The sequence below is a fragment of the Oncorhynchus kisutch genome, linkage group LG30 (genome assembly GCF_002021735.2).
Source record: "Oncorhynchus kisutch isolate 150728-3 linkage group LG30, Okis_V2, whole genome shotgun sequence".
NCBI classification, from domain to species: Eukaryota; Metazoa; Chordata; class Actinopteri; order Salmoniformes; family Salmonidae; genus Oncorhynchus; species Oncorhynchus kisutch.
The window spans coordinates 12,598,451-12,622,595 of record NC_034203.2 but is presented as its reverse complement, the minus strand read 5'-3'; the positions used below and the strand labels follow the sequence as shown (position 1 = coordinate 12,622,595).

The 24,145-nt window shown below is 45.7% G+C and overlaps 1 protein-coding gene across 1 annotated transcript in view; it reads left to right on the top strand.

The window, feature by feature from the left end:
* Positions 1–22,260, top strand: part of si:ch211-106h4.4 (MAM and LDL-receptor class A domain-containing protein 2) — a 47,533-nt gene extending 25,273 nt beyond the window's left edge. Inside the window, exons 34-50 of the mRNA XM_031810744.1 lie at positions 31–198; positions 1,978–2,314; positions 2,608–2,701; positions 2,906–3,065; positions 3,319–3,424; positions 3,599–3,742; positions 4,110–4,297; positions 4,434–4,599; positions 5,838–6,056; positions 6,416–6,594; positions 17,254–17,491; positions 19,173–19,332; positions 19,481–19,592; positions 19,928–20,045; positions 20,665–20,761; positions 20,968–21,013; positions 21,191–22,260. Of these exons, the coding sequence (XP_031666604.1) occupies positions 31–198; positions 1,978–2,314; positions 2,608–2,701; positions 2,906–3,065; positions 3,319–3,424; positions 3,599–3,742; positions 4,110–4,297; positions 4,434–4,599; positions 5,838–6,056; positions 6,416–6,594; positions 17,254–17,491; positions 19,173–19,332; positions 19,481–19,592; positions 19,928–20,045; positions 20,665–20,761; positions 20,968–21,013; positions 21,191–21,292 (2,634 nt within the window). The 3' untranslated portion in view covers positions 21,293–22,260. The remainder of the gene's footprint in view (positions 1–30; positions 199–1,977; positions 2,315–2,607; positions 2,702–2,905; positions 3,066–3,318; positions 3,425–3,598; positions 3,743–4,109; positions 4,298–4,433; positions 4,600–5,837; positions 6,057–6,415; positions 6,595–17,253; positions 17,492–19,172; positions 19,333–19,480; positions 19,593–19,927; positions 20,046–20,664; positions 20,762–20,967; positions 21,014–21,190) is intronic.
* Positions 22,261–24,145: the final 1,885 nt, after the last annotated feature.

Below are 24,145 nucleotides of genomic sequence, written 5' to 3'. Positions count from 1 at the left end.
TGCGACGCTGCTCTCTGTCTCTCCCTACAGGTGAGGTTCTTCTACTACAGTCAGGATGAGGAGACAGCCAGTCTGACTATGAGGCTGAGGACAGACCAGGATGGGGCTGATGACACTGTGCTGTGGACCAGAGACTCATCACAGGACTACAGCTGGCACAGGGCAGAGGTCATACTGTTCATACCGGTCAACAGCAAGGTCAGAGAGGACAACACACATACACATACAAACACACACACACACATACATTTGTGACATGGAGATTATTTAGTGTGTATTGCATATCAGATTGGATAGCTCATTGGTGTCAAATTAAAATATAATTTTATTTGTCACATGTGCCGAAAACAACAGGTGTAGAACTTACCGTGAAATGCTTACTTAACCAATGATGCAGTTAAGAAAATATAATAACGAAAATATTTACTAGATAAACTAAAGGGGGAAAAAACCCAGTAATGAGGTTAAATACAAGGGGTACCTGTACCGGGTCAATGTGCAGGGGTACAGGTTAGAGGTAATATGTAGGTAGGGGTTAAGTGAATATGCATAGATAACAAACAGCGAGTAGCAGCAGTGTAAAAACAAAGGGAGGAGAGGTGGCAATGTAAATGTAAATAGTCCAGGTGGCCATATGATTAATTGTTCAGCAGTCTTATGGCTTGAGGGTAGAAGCTGTTAAGGAGCCTTTTGTGGACCTAGACGTGGCACTCCGGTACCGCTTGCCGCGCGGTAGCAGCGAGAACAGTCTATGACTTGGGTGACTGTAGTCTTTGACAATTCTTTGGGCCTTCCTCTGACACCGCCTAGTATATAGGTCCTGGATGGCAGGAAGCTTGGCCCCAGTGATGTACTGGGCTGTACGCATTACCTACTGTAGTGCCTTACATCTGGATGCCGAGCAGTTGCCATACCAAGCGGTGATGCAACCATTCAGGATGCTCTTGATGGTGCAGCTGTAGAACTGTTGAGGATCTGGGGACCCATGCCAAATCTTTTCAGTCTCCTGAGGGGAAAAGACGTGGTCGAGCCCTCTTCACGACTTTCTTGGTGTGTTTGGACCATGATAGTTTGTTGGTGATGTGGACACCAAGGAACTTGAAACTCTCGACCCGCTCCACCACAGCCCCGTAACATGTTAATGGGGGACTGTTCGGCCCTCCTTTTCCTGTAGTCCACGATCAGCTCCTTTGTCTTGCTCACATTGAGTGAGAGGTTGTTGTCCTGGCACCACACTGCCAGGTCTCTGACCTCCTCCCTATAGGCTGTCTCATCGTTGTCGGTGATCAGGCCTACCACCGTTGTATCGTCGGCAAACTTAATGATGGTGTTGGAGTGGTGCTTGGCCACGCAGTCGTGGGTGAACAGGGAGTACAGGTGGGGACTAAGCACACACTCATGAGGGGCCTCCATGTTGAGGATCAGCGTGGAAGATATGTTGTTCCCTACCCTTACCACCTAGGGTCGGCCCATCAGGAAGTCCAGGATCCAGGGTCATTAGCTTAGTGATGAGTTTGTGGGCACTATGGCGTTGAACGCTGAGCTGTAGTCAATGAACAACATTCTCAAATAGGTGTTCCTTTTGTCCAGGTGGGAAACGGAAGTGTGGAGTGCGATTGAGATTGTGTCATCTGTGGATCTGTTGGGCGGTATGTGAATTGAAGTGGGTCTAGGGTTTCTGGAATGATGGTGTTGATGTGAGCCATGACCAGCCTTTCAAAGCACTTCATGGCTACCGACGTGAGTGCTACGGGCGGTAGTCATTTAGACAGGTTACCTTAGCTTTCTTGGGCACAGGGACTATCGTGGTCTGCTTGAAACATGTAGGCATTACAGACTCGGTCAGGGAGAGGTTGAAAATGTCAGTGAAGACACTTGCAAGTTGGTCAGCACATGCTCTGATCACATGTCCTGGTAATCCGTCTTGCTCACATCGACTCACTTGGTGTGTGTGTACGTATGCTTGTGTGTCTGCAGATTGTATTCCAGTATAAGAGAGGAGATAACCACATTGGTCTGGTTGCAGTTGACGACGTTTCCTTCTTCAAGGAGTGTGTCCACGACCCTAACAACAGCCAGCTGCCAGTCAACCCACCTTCCTCTGTCCCTCCAACTAATCCAGCCACACCCACTCCCTCAGACCTTCCCACAACTGAAACCACACCCACTTCCTCAGTCCCTCCCACCACCAGTCCCTGTACGTTTGAGAGTGACCAGTGTCTGTGGAGTGACACCAGCGAGGGCGTCAACAGATGGCAGAGACAGGAAGCCGGAAACCACACAGTACCAGAGACGGACCACACGACTGGCACAGGTAACTACAATGGACCACACACACTGACCAAACACATGGCCACAACCACCTACCAATGACAACGCAACAGCACATGTAAAGCCATTTAACATAAAGGTGTGTTCTGTTATTTTCATTTCACCAGTGACAACTCGATCGGTACTATTAACACAATCAGCCAAGAAAAAAACAGATGGTTACGTTCCTCAACACAGTTGAAAAAGCAAGTGCAGCAGCAGCACTTTTGACAGGAAATGAAAGTTACAGATTGCATGTTTTAAGCCTTTTCCTTCTCCCTCCTACTTTGTGTATAGGCTTCTACATGGCAGTCAATTTCAGCCAGTCCCAAATCGAGGCTCGTCTCCAGAGTCCCGCCCTCCCATCCTTGTCCCCCTACTGCCAGATACTGTGAGTGACAGACAGGACAGCTAGTAGGCTGATGCCACGAGCCCGCCTTCGATGTCTACCTGTGGATTTTGACCTCCGTTTTATTCAACAATATTTTGTATTATAGACTCACGGACCATGTATTAGCATCTCTCTCTGCCCCCCCCCCCCTTCTCTCTATCCACCACACCCTTCTCTCTCTCACTCTCTCACTCACTCACTCAGGTTTCACTTCCAGATGCGTGGTAAAAGTGTAGGTTCTCTGACTGTTCTTCTGCAGGAGGCTGAGGGCAAAGAGGTAGCACTATGGTCACGCACACTCACCACCGCCCCCCAGTGGAGACCAGAGCACCTGCCCCTAGGTCAACATCTGCAGCCCTACAAGGTGTGTGTTCCCATATACCCTTTACTAGCTTTGTTGATATGACCCCATTGGGGCGTACATTGATCTGGCACGGTACTTCAGTGGAGCCATAAAACCACATGTTTAGGTCCAGGAGTCATTTTTAACCGATCATGTTACTAGACCAGGAAAAACTCTGGTCGCTACTCGACTCTACTAGGGCCGAGATTATTCTGTTCTCAGGTCAGGCGATCATGCTAGTTGACTGTACTGACGTAATTGTCTGTACTCTCAGGTAGTGTTCAGAAGCTTGGCCGGGGAGAGCCTCTCAGATGTCTCCCGTGCTGTTGCTCTGGACGATATCTCCTTCCTCAACTGTGACACATCCTACCAGCCACCAGGTAGGGTTAGGACTGGATCAGTTTAGCCTTTTAGATCATAAGGAATAAGACTAGGTAGACAGGGCGGGACCTGATCCTAGACCTGATCCTAGATCAGTGCTTTGAGAAGCTTTATGAATACAGGCCGAGGCCACATCATGTCACTGGGTCACTATTTGACTTTTCTCTCCCCAGCCCTGTCTGCATATGACTGTTCCTTCGAGAGGGACTTGTGTGGCTGGATGCAGGGGGCAGAGGAGGAACAGGACTGGCAGGTGAAGTCTGGTCCTACAGACACCCCAAACACTGGGCCTGCTGGGGACCACACCACCACCACTGGTCAGTCAGTCCCACAGTTGCATCACATCACCACTCAATGTACTCATTTCATGACGATGTACATTAAAACACACCCTGTTTTAATTTGATATTTTATTGCAACATAAAAGCATCTCTCAATGTTTGATGCTAGCGATATAGTAGGCTGTGGTTCTTCCCTCACTGTTTCTGGTACTTTAAAGGGGTAGTGTAACCAATGATCATGATTTCATCAAATCTGGACAATATAACGTAATATTATGGAACTGTTGCTATTTTTTTATGTTGGCATAGTCAGCAGGGTGCTTTCAATTTCTTCAATGGTTCCAACCTGTTGCATAATTCAATGGTTTCCTCAATGTTAATCAGTGTGTTGTTTAATTCCTAGGGTATTACCTGTACATCGAGAGCTCTGCTCCCAGCATTGTTGGTAGTGTTGCTCAGCTGAAGTCCCAGTTGCTGCCCCCTGCAGGGCCCCAGGGGTACTGCCTCTCTTTCTGGTACCACATGTTTGGGCCCACAGTAGGTTCACTCAGGATGGTGCTACACACCACACAGTCCCGGCTAGGAACACTGGTAAGAACATAACCTGGATCAGAGATTAGGAGTAACATCTAAATCTCCCCCTGTCTTTATCCATGATCTATAGGTAATATCTGACACTAGATCAGTGATCTATATCATCTACCTGCTCTCCTGTCTTTATCTATAGGTGTGGTACAGGGGTCGCACTCAGGGGGATGAGTGGCGGCTGGCCCAGAGTCATGTGACCTTACAAGAAGTCCACTTGGTGGTATTGGAGGGCTCGGTGGGCGGGGAGGCGGGGGACATCGCCATCGATGACATAACCTTCACCGCGGGACTCTGTGCCCCATCAGGTACCCTTCATCATAACTTCATTCTGTACACTTAGTATAACTCTTCTTAATGGTGTACTCTGATACAAGTCCTAGCATGCATTTGTTAGTTTTTATGTATGTCTGTATATGTTAATATACCTGTATATTTCCGTATATCATTAACTATATGTTGATACACTACATGACCTAAAGTATGTGGACACCTGCTCATCTAACATCTCATTCCAAAATCATGGGCATTAATATGGACTTGGTCCCACCTTTGCTGTTATAACACCCTCCGCTATTCTGGAAAGGCTTTCCACTAGATGTTGGAACATTCCTGCGGGGACTTGCTTCCATTTAGCCACAAGAGCATTCGTGAGGTCGGGCACTGATGTTGGGAGATTAGGCCTGGCTCGCAGTCAGTGTTCCAATTCATCCCAAAGGTGTTCAATGGAGCCAGTCAAGTTCTTCCACACCGATCTCAACAAACCATTTCTGTATGGACCTCACTTTGTGCACGGGGGCATTGTCATGCTTTAACAGGAAAGGGCCTTTCCCAAACTACACAAAGTGTTAAGATTTCCCTTCACTGGTACTAAGGGGCCTAGCCCGAACTATGAAAAACATCCCCAGACCATTATTCCTCCTCCCTCCGCCAAACATTACAGTTGGCAGTATGCATTCGGGCATATAGCATTCTCCTGGCATCCGCCAAACCCAGATTTGTCCGTTGGACTACCAGATGGTGAAGCATGATTCATCACTCCAGAGAACGCATTTCCACTGCTCCAGAGTCCAATGGCGGTGAGCTTTATACCACTAGCCGATGCTTGGCATTGGCATGGTTATCTTAGGCTTGTGTGCGGCTGCTCGGCCATGGAAACACATTTCATGATCTCCCAACACACAGTTCTTGTGCTGACGTTGCTTCCAGAGGCAGTTTGGAATTCAGTATTAAGTGTTGCAACCGAGGACAGAAGATATTTACGCACTTCGCGCTTCAGCACTCGGCGGTCCCGTTCTGTGACCTTGTGTGGCCTACCACTTTGCAATTTGACCAACTGACTTGCTGGACAGGTGGTATCCTATGACGCTGCCACATTGAAAGTCATTGAGCTCTTAAGTAACACCATTCTACTGACAATGTTTGTCTATGGAGACTGCATGGCTGTGAGTGGCTAAAATAGCTAAATCCACTAATTTGACATCCACATACCTTTGCATATTTTGTGTATATTTTGTATATCTTAAAATATTTTTTTACCTTCCAGACCTGTGTGACTTCGAGGAGAGCAGTTGTAACTGGCTTCAGCAGGCTGATGATGACGGTGACTGGGTCAGGGGGTCCGGGTCCACACCTAACCCTAACACTGGTCCGGACTACGACCACACCACCAACACCGCCACTGGACACTACTTCTACCTGCCCTCATCGGGGGTTGACCAGCCTGGACAGACAGCCAGGATGGCCTCCCCACTTTTCCCTGCAGGTGAAAGGGATATTCTGCGTCCCATTTCTCTACCCTTCTGCTCTATGTGCACTTGTTCACTTCCCTTCATTGAATTAAAAGGAAAGGGCTGGTGGAAGATTGGTATGAACCCATGCCATCCCCAATGCTATTCAATGCGTGGGGGAGAGTGGACAAGTGCACACTTGTGCACACTGAGAGAATCAGTGCACACTTTGAGGGAATCAGAACGCAATCATAGACTGGCAACCATCTCCTAGAGATGACGGAGGTTCGGTCTTAAATTATAGCTTATTTCACTTGCATATAGTGTACTACTTTTGAGCAGATCCTAAAAAAACAGAAAAATAATATTTGTTACGTATCTGTTTGTGGCGCAGGTAAAGGGGTGTGTCTTCAGCTGTGGTACCACATGTCCGGGAGGGGCATGGGGACGCTGAATGTGTACCAGTGGAGTGAACAAGGGGCCCTGGTAATGCTGCTGTCCCGCTCAGGGGACCAGGGGGCTCTGTGGAGGTTTGCCCAGGCAACGCTGCAGCTGGACAGGGACGATTACAGGGTGAGCCCCTGTCTTGGCGCTGTGGGATGCCGTCCTAGACCAAACACACTGATGATTGCTATGTGTCGAAACCCAATGTTTTTAGTTTCTATTCCCATCCTTCTCCAGCCTAACCCTTACTGTAAACAATCCTGTTTAAGGTGGAATCCTACTACTTGTTCTACACTTGTCTTGTGTGGTAGGGCTTGCAGACGATAACGGATTACAAAGGGAAACCCAGCCATGAGCTGCCCTGCAACACAGAACTCCCAAACAAGCTGAATGTCTTTTATGCTCGCGTCGAGGAATATAACACTGTGCCTCGCGCGAAAGCCCATGCTTTTCCGGATAACTATATGATACCGCTCTCCGTGGCCAATGTGAGCAAAATGTTTAAACAGGTTAACAATCACAAGGCTGCCGGGACAGATGGAATACCAGGGCACGTTCTCACAGCATGTGCAGACCAGATGGTAGGTATCTTCAGACAGTTTCAATCTCTCCTTGTCCCAGTCTGTAATCCCAACATGTTTCAAACTGACCGCCATTGTCCCTGTTCCCACGAGCTCCAAGTTAATCAGCCTAAATGTAATTATGAAGTACTCTGAAAGGCTGGTCATGACACACATCAACACCATCATCCCAGACACCCTGTACCCATTCCAATTTGCATACCTCCACAAAAGATCCACAGATGACGCAATCTAAATTACATTTCACGCTGCCCTCTCCCACTTGTACAAAAGGGGAAATAACTATGTGAGAATGCTGTTCATAGACTACAGCTCAGCGTTCAACACCAAAGTCCCCTCCAAGTTTATCACCAAGTTAGGGACCCTGGGACTCACCCCTTCAACCTGCAACTGGATCCTGGACTTCCTGATGGGTCAGCCCCAGGTGGTGAGGGTAGGCTACAACACCCCTGCCATGCTGGCCCTCAACACGGGGGCTCTTCAGGGGTGTTCTTAGTCCTCTCCTCTATTCCCTGTTCACCCATGACTGTGTGGCCGCGCACGACTCCAACACCAAAATCAAGTTTTCTGATGACACGATGGTGGTAGGTCTGATCACCGACGGTGATGAGTCAGCCCACAGGGAGGATGTCAGAGACTTAGCAGTGTGGTGCCAGGACAACAACCTCTCCCACAAAGTAAGACCAAGGAGCTAATCGTGGACTAAAGGAGAAAGATGGGAGAGCAGGCCCCCATCCACATCGACAGGACTATTGTGGAGTGGTTCGAGAGCTTTAAGTTCCTTGGTGTCCACATCACTAAGGGCTTGATCCGCACACACCCTCACAGTTGTGAAGAGGGCACGGCAGTGCATCTTCTCCCTCAGGAGTCTGAAAAGATTTGGCATGAGCCCTCAGATCCTCAAAGTTCTACAGCGACACCATCGAGAGCATCTTGACTGGCTGCATCAGCGCTTGGTATGGTCATTTCACCACCCTTGACCGTAAAGCGCTACAAAGGGTGGTGCGGACAGCCCAGTACGTTACTGAGGCCGAGCTCCCTGCCATCCAGGACCTCTATATCAGGTGGTGTCAGAGGAAAGCCCGTCTGGCAAACAGTACCAGAGCATCGGCTCTCGGACCAACAGTCTCCGAGACAACTTCTACCCCCAAGTCATAAGACTGCTAAATAGTTAATAAGTCAATTAATGGTACACAAACTATCTGCACTGACCCTACGCACCCTCACTTTATATACTCACCATATATGTGACCGACCTCCTCTATTCGGTCTTATGTAGCAAAATTTGAAATTGTGTTTTTTTACATTTTTACATTTTTTACATTTTTTACATAAAAGTAGAGACTCAGCTACAAAATGATATATCATACACTACAGTTGAGGAACAATGGGAAAGTAATTCTCATTTGAAAGTTGATAAACTTGTAACCCCACTTTTGAGCAAATTCCCTTGAATATTTTTGGTACACCTACTGGAGAGCTGTTCTTTGTCTACACCCATTCAGAATCTTAAGCTTTAGCCCCACCCACCTCTAAGGATTCACATGTGAGGCCATGTGCTAAACAGAGTGAGTAAGGTAGTGTTAGTAAACAACGAAAGATTTCAAAACTAAACGTGATGAAAGTAGTAGCCTACAATAAGGAAAAACTCCAGGTAAAAAATACACCTCATCTAGTCCTTGGCCTATATCCTAATCTGACTTTGTAAGTGTCCAGATAAAAAATATTGTATAAATATTTTATAATAATTAGGTGATGCTTACCCAGACACACCTGTTAAATTGATGGGTCATGTGAAAGAAATGCTTTAACCTCCCACCAGCCACATCTAGGTAATTGGTTGGATCACTATTGTCTAGACATGTTCACAAAATTTAGATTAAAAATAAATGATTGCGTTAAAATGCCTCTCCTGTGAAGTAGTGACGTGTGACATACACCTAGCTTCTTGAAACGGGTAACACTCAATCCCACACGGTCACTCCCACACAAATCTCTCACACATTCAAACACTACATACGCACACACACATAACATATCAACACTATGTAAACAAACCTACATGCACACTCACTCACTTTTACACTAATCGTTTCCTGCTGCTACTCTGTTCTTTATTTAACTTTTATTATTTTCTATCTGGATGTCTAGTCACTTTACCCTGCCTTCATGTACATATCTACCTAAGGTATCCCGTACCTCTGCACATTGACCTGGTACTGGTACTCCCTGTATATAGCTCCACATTGACCTGGTGCTGGTACTCCCTGTATATAGCTCCACATTGACCTGGTACTGGTACTCCCTGTATTTAGCTCCACATTGACCTGGTGCTGGTACTCCCTGTATATAGCTCCACATTGACCTGGTTCTGGTACTCCCTGTATATAGCTCCACATTGACCTGGTGCTGGTACTCCCTGTATATAGCTCCACATTGACCTGGTACTGGTACTCCCTGTATATAGCTCCACATTGACCTGGTACTGGTACTCCCTGTATATAGCTCCACATTGACCTGGTACTGGTACTCCCTGTATATAGCTCCACATTGACCTGGTGCTGGTACTCCCTGTATATAGCTCCACATTGACCTGGTACTGGTAATCCCTGTATATAGCTCCACATTGACCTGGTACTGGTACTCCCTGTATATAGCTCCACATTGACCTGGTGCTGGTACTCCCTGTATATAGCTCCACATTGACCTGGTGCTGGTAATCCCTGTATGTAGCTCCACATTGACCTGGTGCTGGTACTCCCTGTATATAGCTCCACATTGACCTGGTCCTCCCTGTATATAGCTCCACATTGACCTGGTACTCCCTGTATATAGCTCCACATTGACCTGGTACTCCCTGTATATAGCTCCACATTGACCTGGTACTCCCTGTATATAACTCCACATTGACCTGGTACTCCCTGTATATAGCTCCACATTGACCTGGTACACCCTGTATATAGCTCCACATTGACCTGGTGCTGTTACTCCCTGTATATAGCTCCACATTGACCTGGTACTGGTACTCCCTGTATATAGCTCCACATTGACCTGGTACTCCCTGTATATAGCTCCACATTGACCTGGTACCTCCTGTATATAGCTCCACATTGACCTGGTACTCCCTGTACATAGCTCCACATTGACCTGGTACTCCCTGTATATAACTCCACATTGACCTGGTACTCCCTGTATATAGCTCCACATTGACCTGGTACTCCCTGTACATAGCTCCACATTGACCTGGTACTCCCTGTATATAACTCCACATTGACCTGGTACACCCTGTATATAGCTCCACATTGACCTGGTGCTGTTACTCCCTGTATATAGCTCCACATTGACCTGGTACTGGTACTCCCTGTATATAGCTCCACATTGACCTGGTACTCCCTGTATATAGCTCCACATTGACCTGGTACCTCCTGTATATAGCTCCACATTGACCTGGTAATCCCTGTATATAGCTCCACATTGACCTGGTGCTGGTACTCCCTGTATATAGCTCCACATTGACCTGGTCCTCCCTGTATATAGCTCCACATTGACCTGGTACTCCCTGTATATAGCTCCACATTGACCTGGTACTCCCTGTATATAACTCCACATTGACCTGGTACTCCCTGTATATAACTCCACATTGACCTGGTACACCCTGTATATAGCTCCACATTGACTTGGTGCTGTTACTCCCTGTATATAACTCCACATTGACCTGGTACTCCCTGTATATAGCTCCACATTGACCTGGTACTCCCTGTATATAACTCCACATTGACCTGGTACTCCCTGTATATAGCTCCACATTGACCTGGTGCTGGTACTCCCTGTATATAGCTCCACATTGACCTGGTACTGGTACTCCCTGTATATAGCTCCACATTGACCTGGTACTGGTACTCCCTGTATATAGCTCCACATTGACCTGGTACTGGTACTCCCTGTATATAGCTCCACATTGACCTGGTGCTGGTACTCCCTGTATATAGCTCCACATTGACCTGGTGCTGGTACTCCCTGTATATAGCTCCACATTGACCTGGTACTGGTAATCCCTGTATATAGCTCCACATTGACCTGGTACTGGTACTCCCTGTATATAGCTCCACATTGACCTGGTGCTGGTACTCCCTGTATATAGCTCCACATTGACCTGGTGCTGGTAATCCCTGTATGTAGCTCCACATTGACCTGGTGCTGGTACTCCCTGTATATAGCTCCACATTGACCTGGTCCTCCCTGTATATAGCTCCACATTGACCTGGTACTCCCTGTATATAGCTCCACATTGACCTGGTACTCCCTGTATATAACTCCACATTGACCTGGTACACCCTGTATATAGCTCCACATTGACCTGGTGCTGTTACTCCCTGTATATAGCTCCACATTGACCTGGTACTGGTACTCCCTGTATATAGCTCCACATTGACCTGGTACTCCCTGTATATAGCTCCACATTGACCTGGTACCTCCTGTATATAGCTCCACATTGACCTGGTAATCCCTGTATATAGCTCCACATTGACCTGGTGCTGGTACTCCCTTTACATAGCTCCACATTGACCTGGTACTCCCTGTATATAACTCCACATTGACCTGGTACTCCCTGTATATAACTCCACATTGACCTGGTACACCCTGTATATAGCTCCACATTGACCTGGTGCTGTTACTCCCTGTATATAGCTCCACATTGACCTGGTACTGGTACTCCCTGTATATAGCTCCACATTGACCTGGTACTCCCTGTATATAGCTCCACATTGACCTGGTACCTCCTGTATATAGCTCCACATTGACCTGGTAATCCCTGTATATAGCTCCACATTGACCTGGTGCTGGTACTCCCTGTATATAGCTCCACATTGACCTGGTCCTCCCTGTATATAGCTCCACATTGACCTGGTACTCCCTGTATATAGCTCCACATTGACCTGGTACTCCCTGTATATAACTCCACATTGACCTGGTACTCCCTGTATATAACTCCACATTGACCTGGTACACCCTGTATATAGCTCCACATTGACTTGGTGCTGTTACTCCCTGTATATAGCTCCACATTGACCTGGTCCTCCCTGTATATAGCTCCACATTGACCTGGTACTCCCTGTATATAGCTCCACATTGACCTGGTACTCCCTGTATATAGCTCCACATTGACCTGGTACTCCCTGTATATAGCTCCACATTGACCTGGTACTCCCTGTATATAACTCCACATTGACCTGGTACTCCCTGTATATAGCTCCACATTGACCTGGTACTCCCTGTATATAACTCCACATTGACCTGGTACTCCCTGTATATAACTCCACATTGACCTGGTACACCCTGTATATAGCTCCACATTGACCTGGTACACCCTGTATATAGCTCCACATTGACCTGGTACTGGTAATCCCTGTATATAGCTCCACATTGACCTGGTACTCCCTGTATATAGCTCCACATTGACCTGGTACTCCCTGTATATAACTCCACATTGACCTGGTACTCCCTGTATATAACTCCACATTGACCTGGTACTCCCTGTATATAACTCCACATTGACCTGGTACACCCTGTATATAGCTCCACATTGACCTGGTACTGGTAATCCCTGTATATAGCTCCACATTGACCTGGTACTGGTACTCCCTGTATATAGCTCCACATTGACCTGGTACTGGTACTCCCTGTATATAGCTCCACATTGACCTGGTACTCCCTGTATATAGCTCCACATTGGCCTGGTACTCCCTGTATATAGCTCCACATTGACCTGGTACTCCCTGTATATAGCTCCACATTGACCTGGTACTCCCTGTATATAGCTCCACATTGACCTGGTACTCCCTGTATATAGCTCCACATTGACCTGGTACTCCCTGTATATAGCTCCACATTGACCTGGTACTCCCTGTATATAGCTCCACATTGACCTGGTACTCCCTGTATATAGCTCCACATTGATCTGGTACTCCCTGTATATAACTCCACATTGACCTGGTACTCCCTGTATATAGCTCCACATTGATCTGGTACTCCCTGTATATAGCTCCACATTGACCTGGTACTCCCTGTATATAGCTCCACATTGACCTGGTACTCCCTGTATATAGCTCCACATTGACCTGGTACTCCCTGTATATAGCTCCACATTGACCTGGTACTCCCTGTATATATCTCCACATTGATCTGGTACTCCCTGTATATAACTCCACATTGACCTGGTACTCCCTGTATATAGCTCCACATTGATCTGGTACTCCCTGTATATAACTCCACATTGACCTGGTACTCCCTGTATATAGCTCCACATTGACCTGGTACTCCCTGTATATAGCTCCACATTGACCTGGTACTCCCTGTATATAGCTCCACATTGACCTGGTACTCCCTGTATATAGCTCCACATTGACCTGGTACTCCCTGTATATAGCTCCACATTGACCTGGTGCTGGTACTCCCTGTACATAGCTCCACATTGACCTGGTACTGGTACTCCCTGTATATAGCTCCACATTGACCTGGTACTCCCTGTATATAGCTCCACATTGACCTGGTAATCCCTGTATATAGCTCCACATTGACCTGGTGCTGGTACTCCCTGTATATAGCTCCACATTGACCTGGTGCTGGTAATCCCTGTATGTAGCTCCACATTGACCTGGTGCTGGTACTCCCTGTATATAGCTCCACATTGACCTGGTCCTCCCTGTATATAGCTCCACATTGACCTGGTACTCCCTGTATATAGCTCCACATTGACCTGGTACTCCCTGTATATAGCTCCACATTGACCTGGTACTCCCTGTATATAACTCCACATTGACCTGGTACACCCTGTATATAGCTCCACATTGACCTGGTGCTGTTACTCCCTGTATATAGCTCCACATTGACCTGGTACTGGTACTCCCTGTATATAGCTCCACATTGACCTGGTACTCCCTGTATATAGCTCCACATTGACCTGGTACCTCCTGTATATAGCTCCACATTGACCTGGTAATCCCTGTATATAGCTCCACATTGACCTGGTGCTGGTACTCCCTTTACATAGCTCCACATTGACCTGGTACTCCCTGTATATAACTCCACATTGACCTGGTACTCCCTGTATATAACTCCACATTGACCTGGTACACCCTGTATATAGCTCCACATTGACCTGGTGCTGTTACTCCCTGTATATAGCTCCACATTGACCTGGTACTGGTACTCCCTGTATATAGCTCCACATTGACCTGGTACTCCCTGTATATAGCTCCACATTGACCTGGTACCTCCTGTATATAGCTCCACATTGACCTGGTAATCCCTGTATATAGCTCCACATTGACCTGGTGCTGGTACTCCCTGTATATAGCTCCACATTGACCTGGTCCTCCCTGTATATAGCTCCACATTGACCTGTTACTCCCTGTATATAGCTCCACATTGACCTGGTACTCCCTGTATATAACTCCACATTGACCTGGTACTCCCTGTATATAACTCCACATTGACCTGGTACTCCCTGTATATAACTCCACATTGACCTGGTACACCCTGTATATAGCTCCACATTGACCTGGTACTGGTAATCCCTGTATATAGCTCCACATTGACCTGGTACTGGTACTCCCTGTATATAGCTCCACATTGACCTGGTACTGGTACTCCCTGTATATAGCTCCACATTGACCTGGTACTCCCTGTATATAGCTCCACATTGGCCTGGTACTCCCTGTATATAGCTCCACATTGACCTGGTACTCCCTGTATATAGCTCCACATTGACCTGGTACTCCCTGTATATAGCTCCACATTGACCTGGTACTCCCTGTATATAGCTCCACATTGACCTGGTACTCCCTGTATATAGCTCCACATTGACCTGGTACTCCCTGTATATAGCTCCACATTGACCTGGTACTCCCTGTATATAGCTCCACATTGACCTGGTACTCCCTGTATATAGCTCCACATTGATCTGGTACTCCCTGTATATAACTCCACATTGACCTGGTACTCCCTGTATATAGCTCCACATTGACCTGGTACTCCCTGTATATATCTCCACATTGATCTGGTACTCCCTGTATATAACTCCACATTGACCTGGTACTCCCTGTATATAGATCCACATTGATCTGGTACTCCCTGTATATAGCTCCACATTGACCTGGTACTCCCTGTATATAGCTCCACATTGACCTGGTCCTCCCTGTATATAGCTCCACATTGACCTGGTACTCCCTGTATATAGCTCCACATTGACCTGGTGCTGGTACTCCCTGTACATAGCTCCACATTGACCTGGTACTCCCTGTATATAACTCCACATTGACCTGGTACTCCCTGTATATAACTCCACATTGACCTGGTACACCCTGTATATAGCTCCACATTGACCTGGTGCTGTTACTCCCTGTATATAGCTCCACATTGACCTGGTACTGGTACTCCCTGTATATAGCTCCACATTGACCTGGTACTCCCTGTATATAGCTCCACATTGACCTGGTGCTGGTACTCCCTGTATATAGCTCCACATTGACCTGGTGCTGGTACTCCCTGTATATAGCTCCACATTGACCTGGTCCTCCCTGTATATAGCTCCACATTGACCTGGTACACCCTGTATATAGCTCCACATTGACCTGGTGCTGTTACTCCCTGTATATAACTCCACATTGACCTGGTACTCCCTGTATATAACTCCACATTGACCTGGTACTCCCTGTATATAGCTCCACATTGACCTGGTACTCCCTGTATATAACTCCACATTGACCTGGTACTCCCTGTATATAACTCCACATTGACCTGGTACTCCCTGTATATAGCTCCACATTGACCTGGTACTCCCTGTATATAACTCCACATTGACCTGGTACTCCCTGTATATAACTCCACATTGACCTGGTACTCCCTGTATATAGCTCCACATTGACCTGGTACTCCCTGTATATAGCTCCACATTGACCTGGTACACCCTGTATATAGCTCCACATTGACCTGGTGCTGTTACTCCCTGTATATAACTCCACATTGACCTGGTACTCCCTGTATATAGCTCCACATTGACCTGGTACTCCCTGTATATAGCTCCACATTGACCTGGTACTCCCTGTATATAACTCCACATTGACCTGGTACTCCCTGTATATAACTCCACATTGACCTGGTACTCCCTGTATATAACTCCACATTGACCTGGTACACCCTGTATATAGCTCCACATTGACCTGGTACTCCCTGTATATAGCTCCACATTGACCTGGTGCTCCCTGTATATAGCTCCACATTGACCTGGTAATCCCTGTATATAGCTCCACATTGACCTGGTACTGGTACTCCCTGTATATAGCTCCACATTGACCTGGTACTCCCTGTATATAGCTCCACATTGACCTGGTACTCCCTGTATATAGCTCCACATTGATCTGGTACTCCCTGTATATAACTCCACATTGACCTGGTACTCCCTGTATATAGCTCCACATTGACCTGGTACTCCCTGTATATAGCTCCACATTGACCTGGTACTCCCTGTATATAACTCCACATTGGCCTGGTACTCCCTGTATATAGCTCCACATTGACCTGGTACTCCCTGTATATAGCTCCACATTGACCTGGTACTCCCTGTATATAGCTCCACATTGATCTGGTACTCCCTGTATATAACTCCACATTGACCTGGTACTCCCTGTATATAGCTCCACATTGACCTGGTACTGGTACTCCCTGTATATAGCTCCACATTGACCTGGTACTCCCTGTATATAGCTCCACATTGACCTGGTACTCCCTGTATATAGCTCCACATTGACCTGGTACTCCCTGTATATAGCTCCACATTGACCTGGTATGGGTATTTCCTGTATATAGCTCCATTCTTATGTATTTTATTGTATTCCTCTCGTGTTAGTTACTATTTTATTTTTTATAATAACTTTTATAATAATCAATACAACTGCATCTGTGGGAAAGGTTCGTAAGCAAAGCATTTCACTGTGAAAGTCTACACCAGTTGTATTCGGCGCGTGTGATAAATACAATTTAATTTGATTTAACCATCAAACTCTTGAATAGGTGAACCAGGTGAGTTATTTCAGGGCCACAACAAAATGTTGATACATCTGGGGGTCCACAAGGAGTCGTTTGAAGGTGGCTGTACATGACAGTGATTTTGTTCCTGGTGGTTCTCATAGCTATTACACTGTTTCAGATCATTGTGGAGGGGGTGAAGGGGAGCAGTGATGAGGGAGACATGGCCTTTGATGACATCCTGGTGTCCAACAGCCCCTGTCCTCCCCCTGGACGCTGTGACTTCCAGACCAACCTGTGTGGCTGGACCAACGTCGCCATGGCAGGGGTGGATGAGGGGGACTGGCTGAGGGGCAGAGGGGCCTCACCAAACCCTAACACTGGACCCAGTGTGGACCACACCACCAACTCCTCCCTAGGTGAGCATGTGTTATGTTCAGTAGGGCACAACGTAGCAAAATGTTTTCAAACAGAGAAATCAAATTAGCGTTCTTAATGTTACCGTTCTGGTATGATTGTCTCTGTTTTCCAAACATTTTGAAAGTTTTTGTGTTACGTGTACCTGTCCTGTGGGGGAAAACACAGGGGACGTTGCTGACGTGCAAACGGCTATTTAATTAGAGAATTTGTTCAAATTCGGTTAGGGTTAGGGCACGTGTGAAACACAAGGCCCGCGGGCTGAATCCGGCCCATGACACATTTCTATCCGGGCCACGCAAGGATTTGGGTTGTCAATTCATTTTGGCCCGCTTCCATACAGCTGCATACAGCTGCATGGAAGCGGGCCAAAAGATGCATTGCACTACAAGTCACAGCCAATGTGCTGCACGCCAAATGGCCACACACAACACGCCTCCTCCCAGACCTACACACGAGCCAGCCAGTGCACTGTGTCATATCATCACTAATGGCACTGACCAAATCTTTTACCAGACTGAAAGTGTAAACTTGTTGTAGGCTAACTGGTCGTGCCAAGTTTGGGTTCCAACGGGCCCTTTTCTGTAGCCTACAACTACAAGACATAATGGGGCGGTTTCCTGGGTACAGAAATAAGCCTAATCCTGGACTAAAAAGCAAGATCAATGGAAAATCTCCATTGAAAGTACTCTTTAGTCCAGGACTAGGGTTAATCTGTGTCCGGGAAACCGGCCCTTTGAGTGCACCATTCAGCAGAGGAGGCTGGTGGGAGAAGCTTTAGGAGGACAGGCTTATTATATTGGATGGAATGGAAAAGTGTCAAACATATGGAAACCACATGTTTGACTCCATTTCATTTATTCCATTATAACTATTACCTGTCCTCCTATAGCTCCTCCCACCAGCCTCCACTGCCATACAGCAAATCTGCATTCAACCTCACCGGTGATCCATGCAGTGCAAAAAAACGGAAAAACGTAGTTTTAGGTTTAAATGATACAACAACCTAGCTATGTTTTTGTTATTTGGAGTTATTCAATTGTTTTTTTGGTTAGGGTCGCAGCAGCCAGTTTAGGTCGTAGTTGTATGATTTAAAAAAAAATGTTTTTAACAAACATAATAGGCTATGTCTGGCCTGTGATTTTTTTTTTTCAGTATGGCCCTTGCACTGATTGAGTTTGACACCCCTAGGTTAGGGGTTTGGTTAAAGGGACAGCCCGACTAACAAAAATATATAACTGACACTTACCTTAACCCTAACATTAAAGGGATAGTTTGGGATTTTGGCAAGTGCCATTTATCTACTTCTCCAAGAGTCAGACGAACTAGTGGATACCATTTTTATGTATCTGCCTCCAGTATAAAGGAAGTCGGAGGTAGATTCACAAGCCAATGCTAACTAGCTTTTAAAAGCAATGACTGGAAGTCTACATAGACTTCCAGTCATTACGCTAATGCTAATTAGCAACCTCTTTCAAACTGCACGCAGATGCATAGAAATGGTATCCACGAGTTCATCTGACTCTTGGGGAGTAGATAAATGGAACTTGCCAAAATCCGAAACTATCCCTTTAAGGTTAGGTTTAAGGTAAGTGTCAGTTCTATATTTTGGATAGTCTGGCTGTCAATGGGATGCTGGTCAGAAAAGGCCCGTTAGTTTCTCCCTGTCCTGTCTCCTCCCAGGTTACTACCTGTATGTGGACAGTTCTGTTGGCCAATGGGGAGACAGATCCATGCTGGTCAGTGAGATACTGCAGGCGGACAGCAGGGGTTACTGTCTGACTTTCTGGTTTCACATGTATGGCCCTCACATCGGGACCCTCAACCTCTACCGCAATGACAGGTGGGTACGATCGTGTTGTCCTCGGGAAGGATGGAAGGATGGATGGACAGTTTGGACGGTGGGTGGATGGATGGATGGATTGATGGACGGGGTGTATGAATGGTAGATTGATTTGCTTATTGATTGGTTGATTCTTTCATTCCCCCAGGAAACAGCATGCTAGTGGAGGTGCTGCTGATGTCTTGTGGACGGAGTCAGGCAGCCAGGGAGACGTGTGGTTGGAGGACAGTGTATACGTGGATTATACACAGCCATTCTGGGTAAGTGTCTACAGTCATACATATTAAGTAACTCATTTAACTCTTCAGGGAGGCTTTATATGAAGCGGTCGTTGTAGTGGCCAGGTAAAGTATACAAGGATCTTCTTACATTTTATACTTGTCTTCTCCATATACGTTTTGTCCCTGGTTTGATTAAACATCACTGGACTACCGTATTAGTGTGTGACTACCTGTGTCAGAAACCACCATTCCCAGGCTTCCAAGCCAAATCATTAACAAGACTTGGAAGTACGGTAATGTGAGACTGATGTGTCACTAATTATACTCTATATGTCTGTGATTTATATAAAGGCTGTGTCCTGTCCCCTCCACAGTTTGTGTTCATGTACTGGAGGGGCCGGGCCCCCGGCGGTGACGTGGCTCTCGATGACATCACCATCCATCCTGGTCACTGCTACAACACCGTACCCACGGACACTCCAACTCCAGATAGTAGGCCTCTCTCTGTATTGTACTAGACTGCACTGCACTAGACTGGACCACACTGCACCTAGCTGTATTGTATTGTACTGTGCTGTACTAGACTGCACTGCACTAGACTGGACCACACTGCACTGAGCTGTATTGTATTGTACTGTACTGTACTAGACTGCACTGCACTAGACTGGACCACACTGCACTGAGCTGTATTGTATTGTACTGTGCTGTACTAGACTGCACTGCACTAGACTGGACCACACTGCACTGAGCTGTATTGTATTGTACTGTACTGTACTAGACTGCACTGCACTAGACTGGACCACACTGCACTGAGCTGTATTGTATTGTACTGTGCTGTACTAGACTGCACTGCAGTAGACTGGACCACACTGCACTGAGCTGTATTGTATTGTACTGTACTGTACTGGACTGGGCTGGACTTGTTCTGGACTGGAACGTCTGATCAATGGTCCCTCAGCCCCCCCAGGTTTAGACATTTGGTGTGGTCGACAGGATGGTATTAGAATGAGTTTACGAACAACCCCGTTTGGACGAGGGTGTTACACTGATGTACACAATGTTACAGTGTTCATGGACTTTTGAACTCTCTAATGTGTTCCTGTGCCAACAGATTCGTGGGCCATGTGGTTGGGAGTGGTTCTCTCTCTGCTGGCGGTGGCTGTCATCGCCGCTGTTCTCTTTGTCCTCCCACGGAAACGCTCCACCAAGTATGTCACGATGAGAATTATGATCAAGTTGTTAATGATGAGTTGGTGATGTCTTTCGTGGTGATGAGAATGCTGCTGCTGCTGCTGCTAATGATTATAGCAGTGACGATGACAATGACAATATTTGTGATTCCAATGTAAAAACAGATCCAATGATATCTGATCACAACAGTGGTAGAAATAATTCAGTGATGTCTCCCCCACAGCCTACCTGAACCTCTGGAAAATGTCCACGTTTTTGATCTTAGCAGCGTAAGTAGAATTACATGAAATAACATAAAATAGCGAACATCATCACAAAATCATATTCTATACTGTTAAAAGTTATGACAGTCAATGCCATCGTGAATAACGTGTGTTTGAGAGCCATATTGGCCAAGTTGTGCTCTGTCTAGGACTGTAATGAAGAGACTCCATTTTTATTTCTAGGGTTTAGAAGTCGGAAGGGAATCTGAGCTGTCATTCTTCAACACCTTGTATGATCCCTCTTCAGACCCTGCAGAGTTCAGAGGGGTTAACTCTGATGCTTGAGGAGGAATATCTCTAAACCGTTCTCATAACTGTTCTCATGAGCTCATAACAACACAAAGTTACCATATACACTAGGGAGAGCGGTTGAAAATTAGCTGGCCGGCTAAAACCATCCCTTTTACAGAAACATTGATTAATGTGCACTATCCCTGTAAAAAATGTAATAAACTCAAACACTACTAAGTACAGTGTCAACTGAAGTGAATAAGCTACAGTTTGTATCGAACAGTATTCATATTATAGCCTCAGGAAAGCTCGATTGATATACAGTAGCAGTCAAAAGTTTGGAGACACCTACTCATTCAAGGGTTTTTCTTTATTTTTTCATTTTTTTTTACATTGTAGATTACAGTAATGATGGACTGTCGTTTCTCTTTTCTTATTTCAGCTGTTCTTGCCATAATATGAACTTGGTCTTTTATCAAATAGGGCTATCTTCTGTATACCACCCCTACCTTGTCACAATTCAACTGATTGGCTCAAACACATTAACGAAGGAAAGAAATTCCACAAATTAACTTTTAACAAGGCACACCTGTTAATTGAAATGCATTCCAGGTGACTACCTCATGAAGCTGGTTGAGAAAATGCCAAGAGTGTGCAAAGGGTGGCAACTTTGATTTGTTTAACACTTTTTTGGTTACTACATGATTCCATATGTGTTATTTCATAGTTTTAGTGTCTTCAATATTATTTTACAATGTAGAAAATAGTAAAAATAAAGAAAAAGCCTTGAATGAGTAGGTGTCTCCAAACTTTTGACTGCTACTGTAAGTTCATTATTTTATGCTCGGGAATTGCATTTACCATAGTGACGAGGACAATGTTGATCAAGATCAATAGCTATGTTAAAAAGTGGTATATTCATAATGACATTAGATAAACCAACAAACAGAAATCTTTGTATCTAGAGTAAGAGAGTTTTTTGTGTTGCACTTTACTGTAATAAATGTTTATTTACAAGTTTATTTTTCAGTCTTTGCCTCTCTAACCTGTAATACAAGACAACCATCTCATGCCCCATTCCCAGCCCTCTCTCCAAGCCCCAGCCCTAGCCCTCTCTCCAAGCCCCAACCCCCAGCCCTCTATCCATCCCCAGTCCCCAGACCTCTCTCCAAGCCCCAGCCCCACTATCCATCCATCCCCAGGCCCTGGCACATCCAGCACAGACATGGTAGCAAACACCCAGACTCCCCCATTTGGCTGCATGCCTAATGAATCGATGATAGGCTTTCTGTGGTGCAAGGGCATGTGTATCTTTGCTTTAGCTAATGGATACATGTTTATTGGTAGGCGTATTTGTTCATCATTTTCGTTAAGCCTATTTCACGAAGCTATACATGGTGTTTCAATGTTGTCATTTCTTGACTGCTGGTTGATGGCAATGATGATGTAATTACTTGTTCAGTAATTCAATTTGGAAATTCAAACATTGCAGATTGTAAAATAAATGTTTTCTGCAACTAATACTAATCAGCTACCACGAGATGTTTTATAATATGCACCTGTCCAGTGTAGGCTACCTGAACCTGCATGACATGAGCCGTCCCCGTGCTCTCTCCCAGCTTGGATGGAAAGCTGTTGTGTGTAAAAACCAGTCTAACAATGCCAAATAATAGTCAGTCCACCTTCAAAACACTAGCTTCCTAGGGATTGTTTCTTAATTCAGTACACTATCTATAGCCATCTATCGTATTTAGATGCTATTTATGAACTTGGTATAAAAACTACACAGCAGCTAATGGTCATCCTCAATAAATACAAATAGCCTAACAATGAGGAAAAAAGTAGTTGGCTCGAGGATAAATGAAGCAACTATTTATTGTTGAAGTCGACATATTTTTTTCTGGCTAATAGCCTACACAAATGGCCTGCAATATTCAAGGTAAATTACATGAAATCCAACTTCAGAGAGTCCCCTGGAGAAAACAAATTCACCATGGCCTGTCTGTCCAGGTTGCGGGCCGACTGTTTTCTATACCAAGTATTGCCAACCTAGACAGTCTTTCCTGAAACATTGTGCATTGTATGCCTATGTCCACTGTGATGCACACAATTTAAACTTAGTTTTGAATGGTGCGTGCGAAGACATACCAGAGGTAAAGGACTGTTGATATTTACAACCACACAACACAAACGGCGGTTCACCAGAATGAACAAAATTGCAACCCTCTTTTTTTTGTCCACTAAACATGATCATCTATTTGCGTCTGCCAATGTATTGGCTGTCCAGTATCCAGACGACCTGTACAGTTAATCTCTTTCCGTAACGTGTGGAGGCCGGCAATTAAGGAGAATGAGCGGCTCAATTAAAGATGTTGCAGAGCTGCTCTATTTGAAGCCCAACTCCCTTCGGCCCAGTTTCCCTGATGTATCCCAAGGTAATAAAGCTGTTTTTTTACCATCCTGTAACTGTCGCTTCTGCGGAGAGATTGTTTTCCAAACTAAAACTCACGAAGAACTAGAAGCATTAGGCTCTTGTTCTGATATGCCTTTTGAGCACTTGTGTAAGCTCCACTCATTACACTGGCGTAGCCTTGACCGCGGCATTTGTCAACCGATATCCCCTTATGTGTTCAACCAGTATTTTATTTTTATTTGTCAAGGCCTGAGTCACTTTTTCAGTCATATTCCTAAAGCCCAAGAAACAAACACTTAGCCTCCTACAGCAGTACATACGTATGGAAATGAAAAAGGTTCATATGAATGACATTTTGAAGGGTTACTAGAAAATAGATATCTATGACAAAAGGGTTCCAAAAGGGTTCTGTGGCAGTCCCCATAGTGGACAGAAGTATTTTGGCTTCCATGTAGAACCTCAAGCTGCGAGGGGATGATGATTGTTTGTGAGCA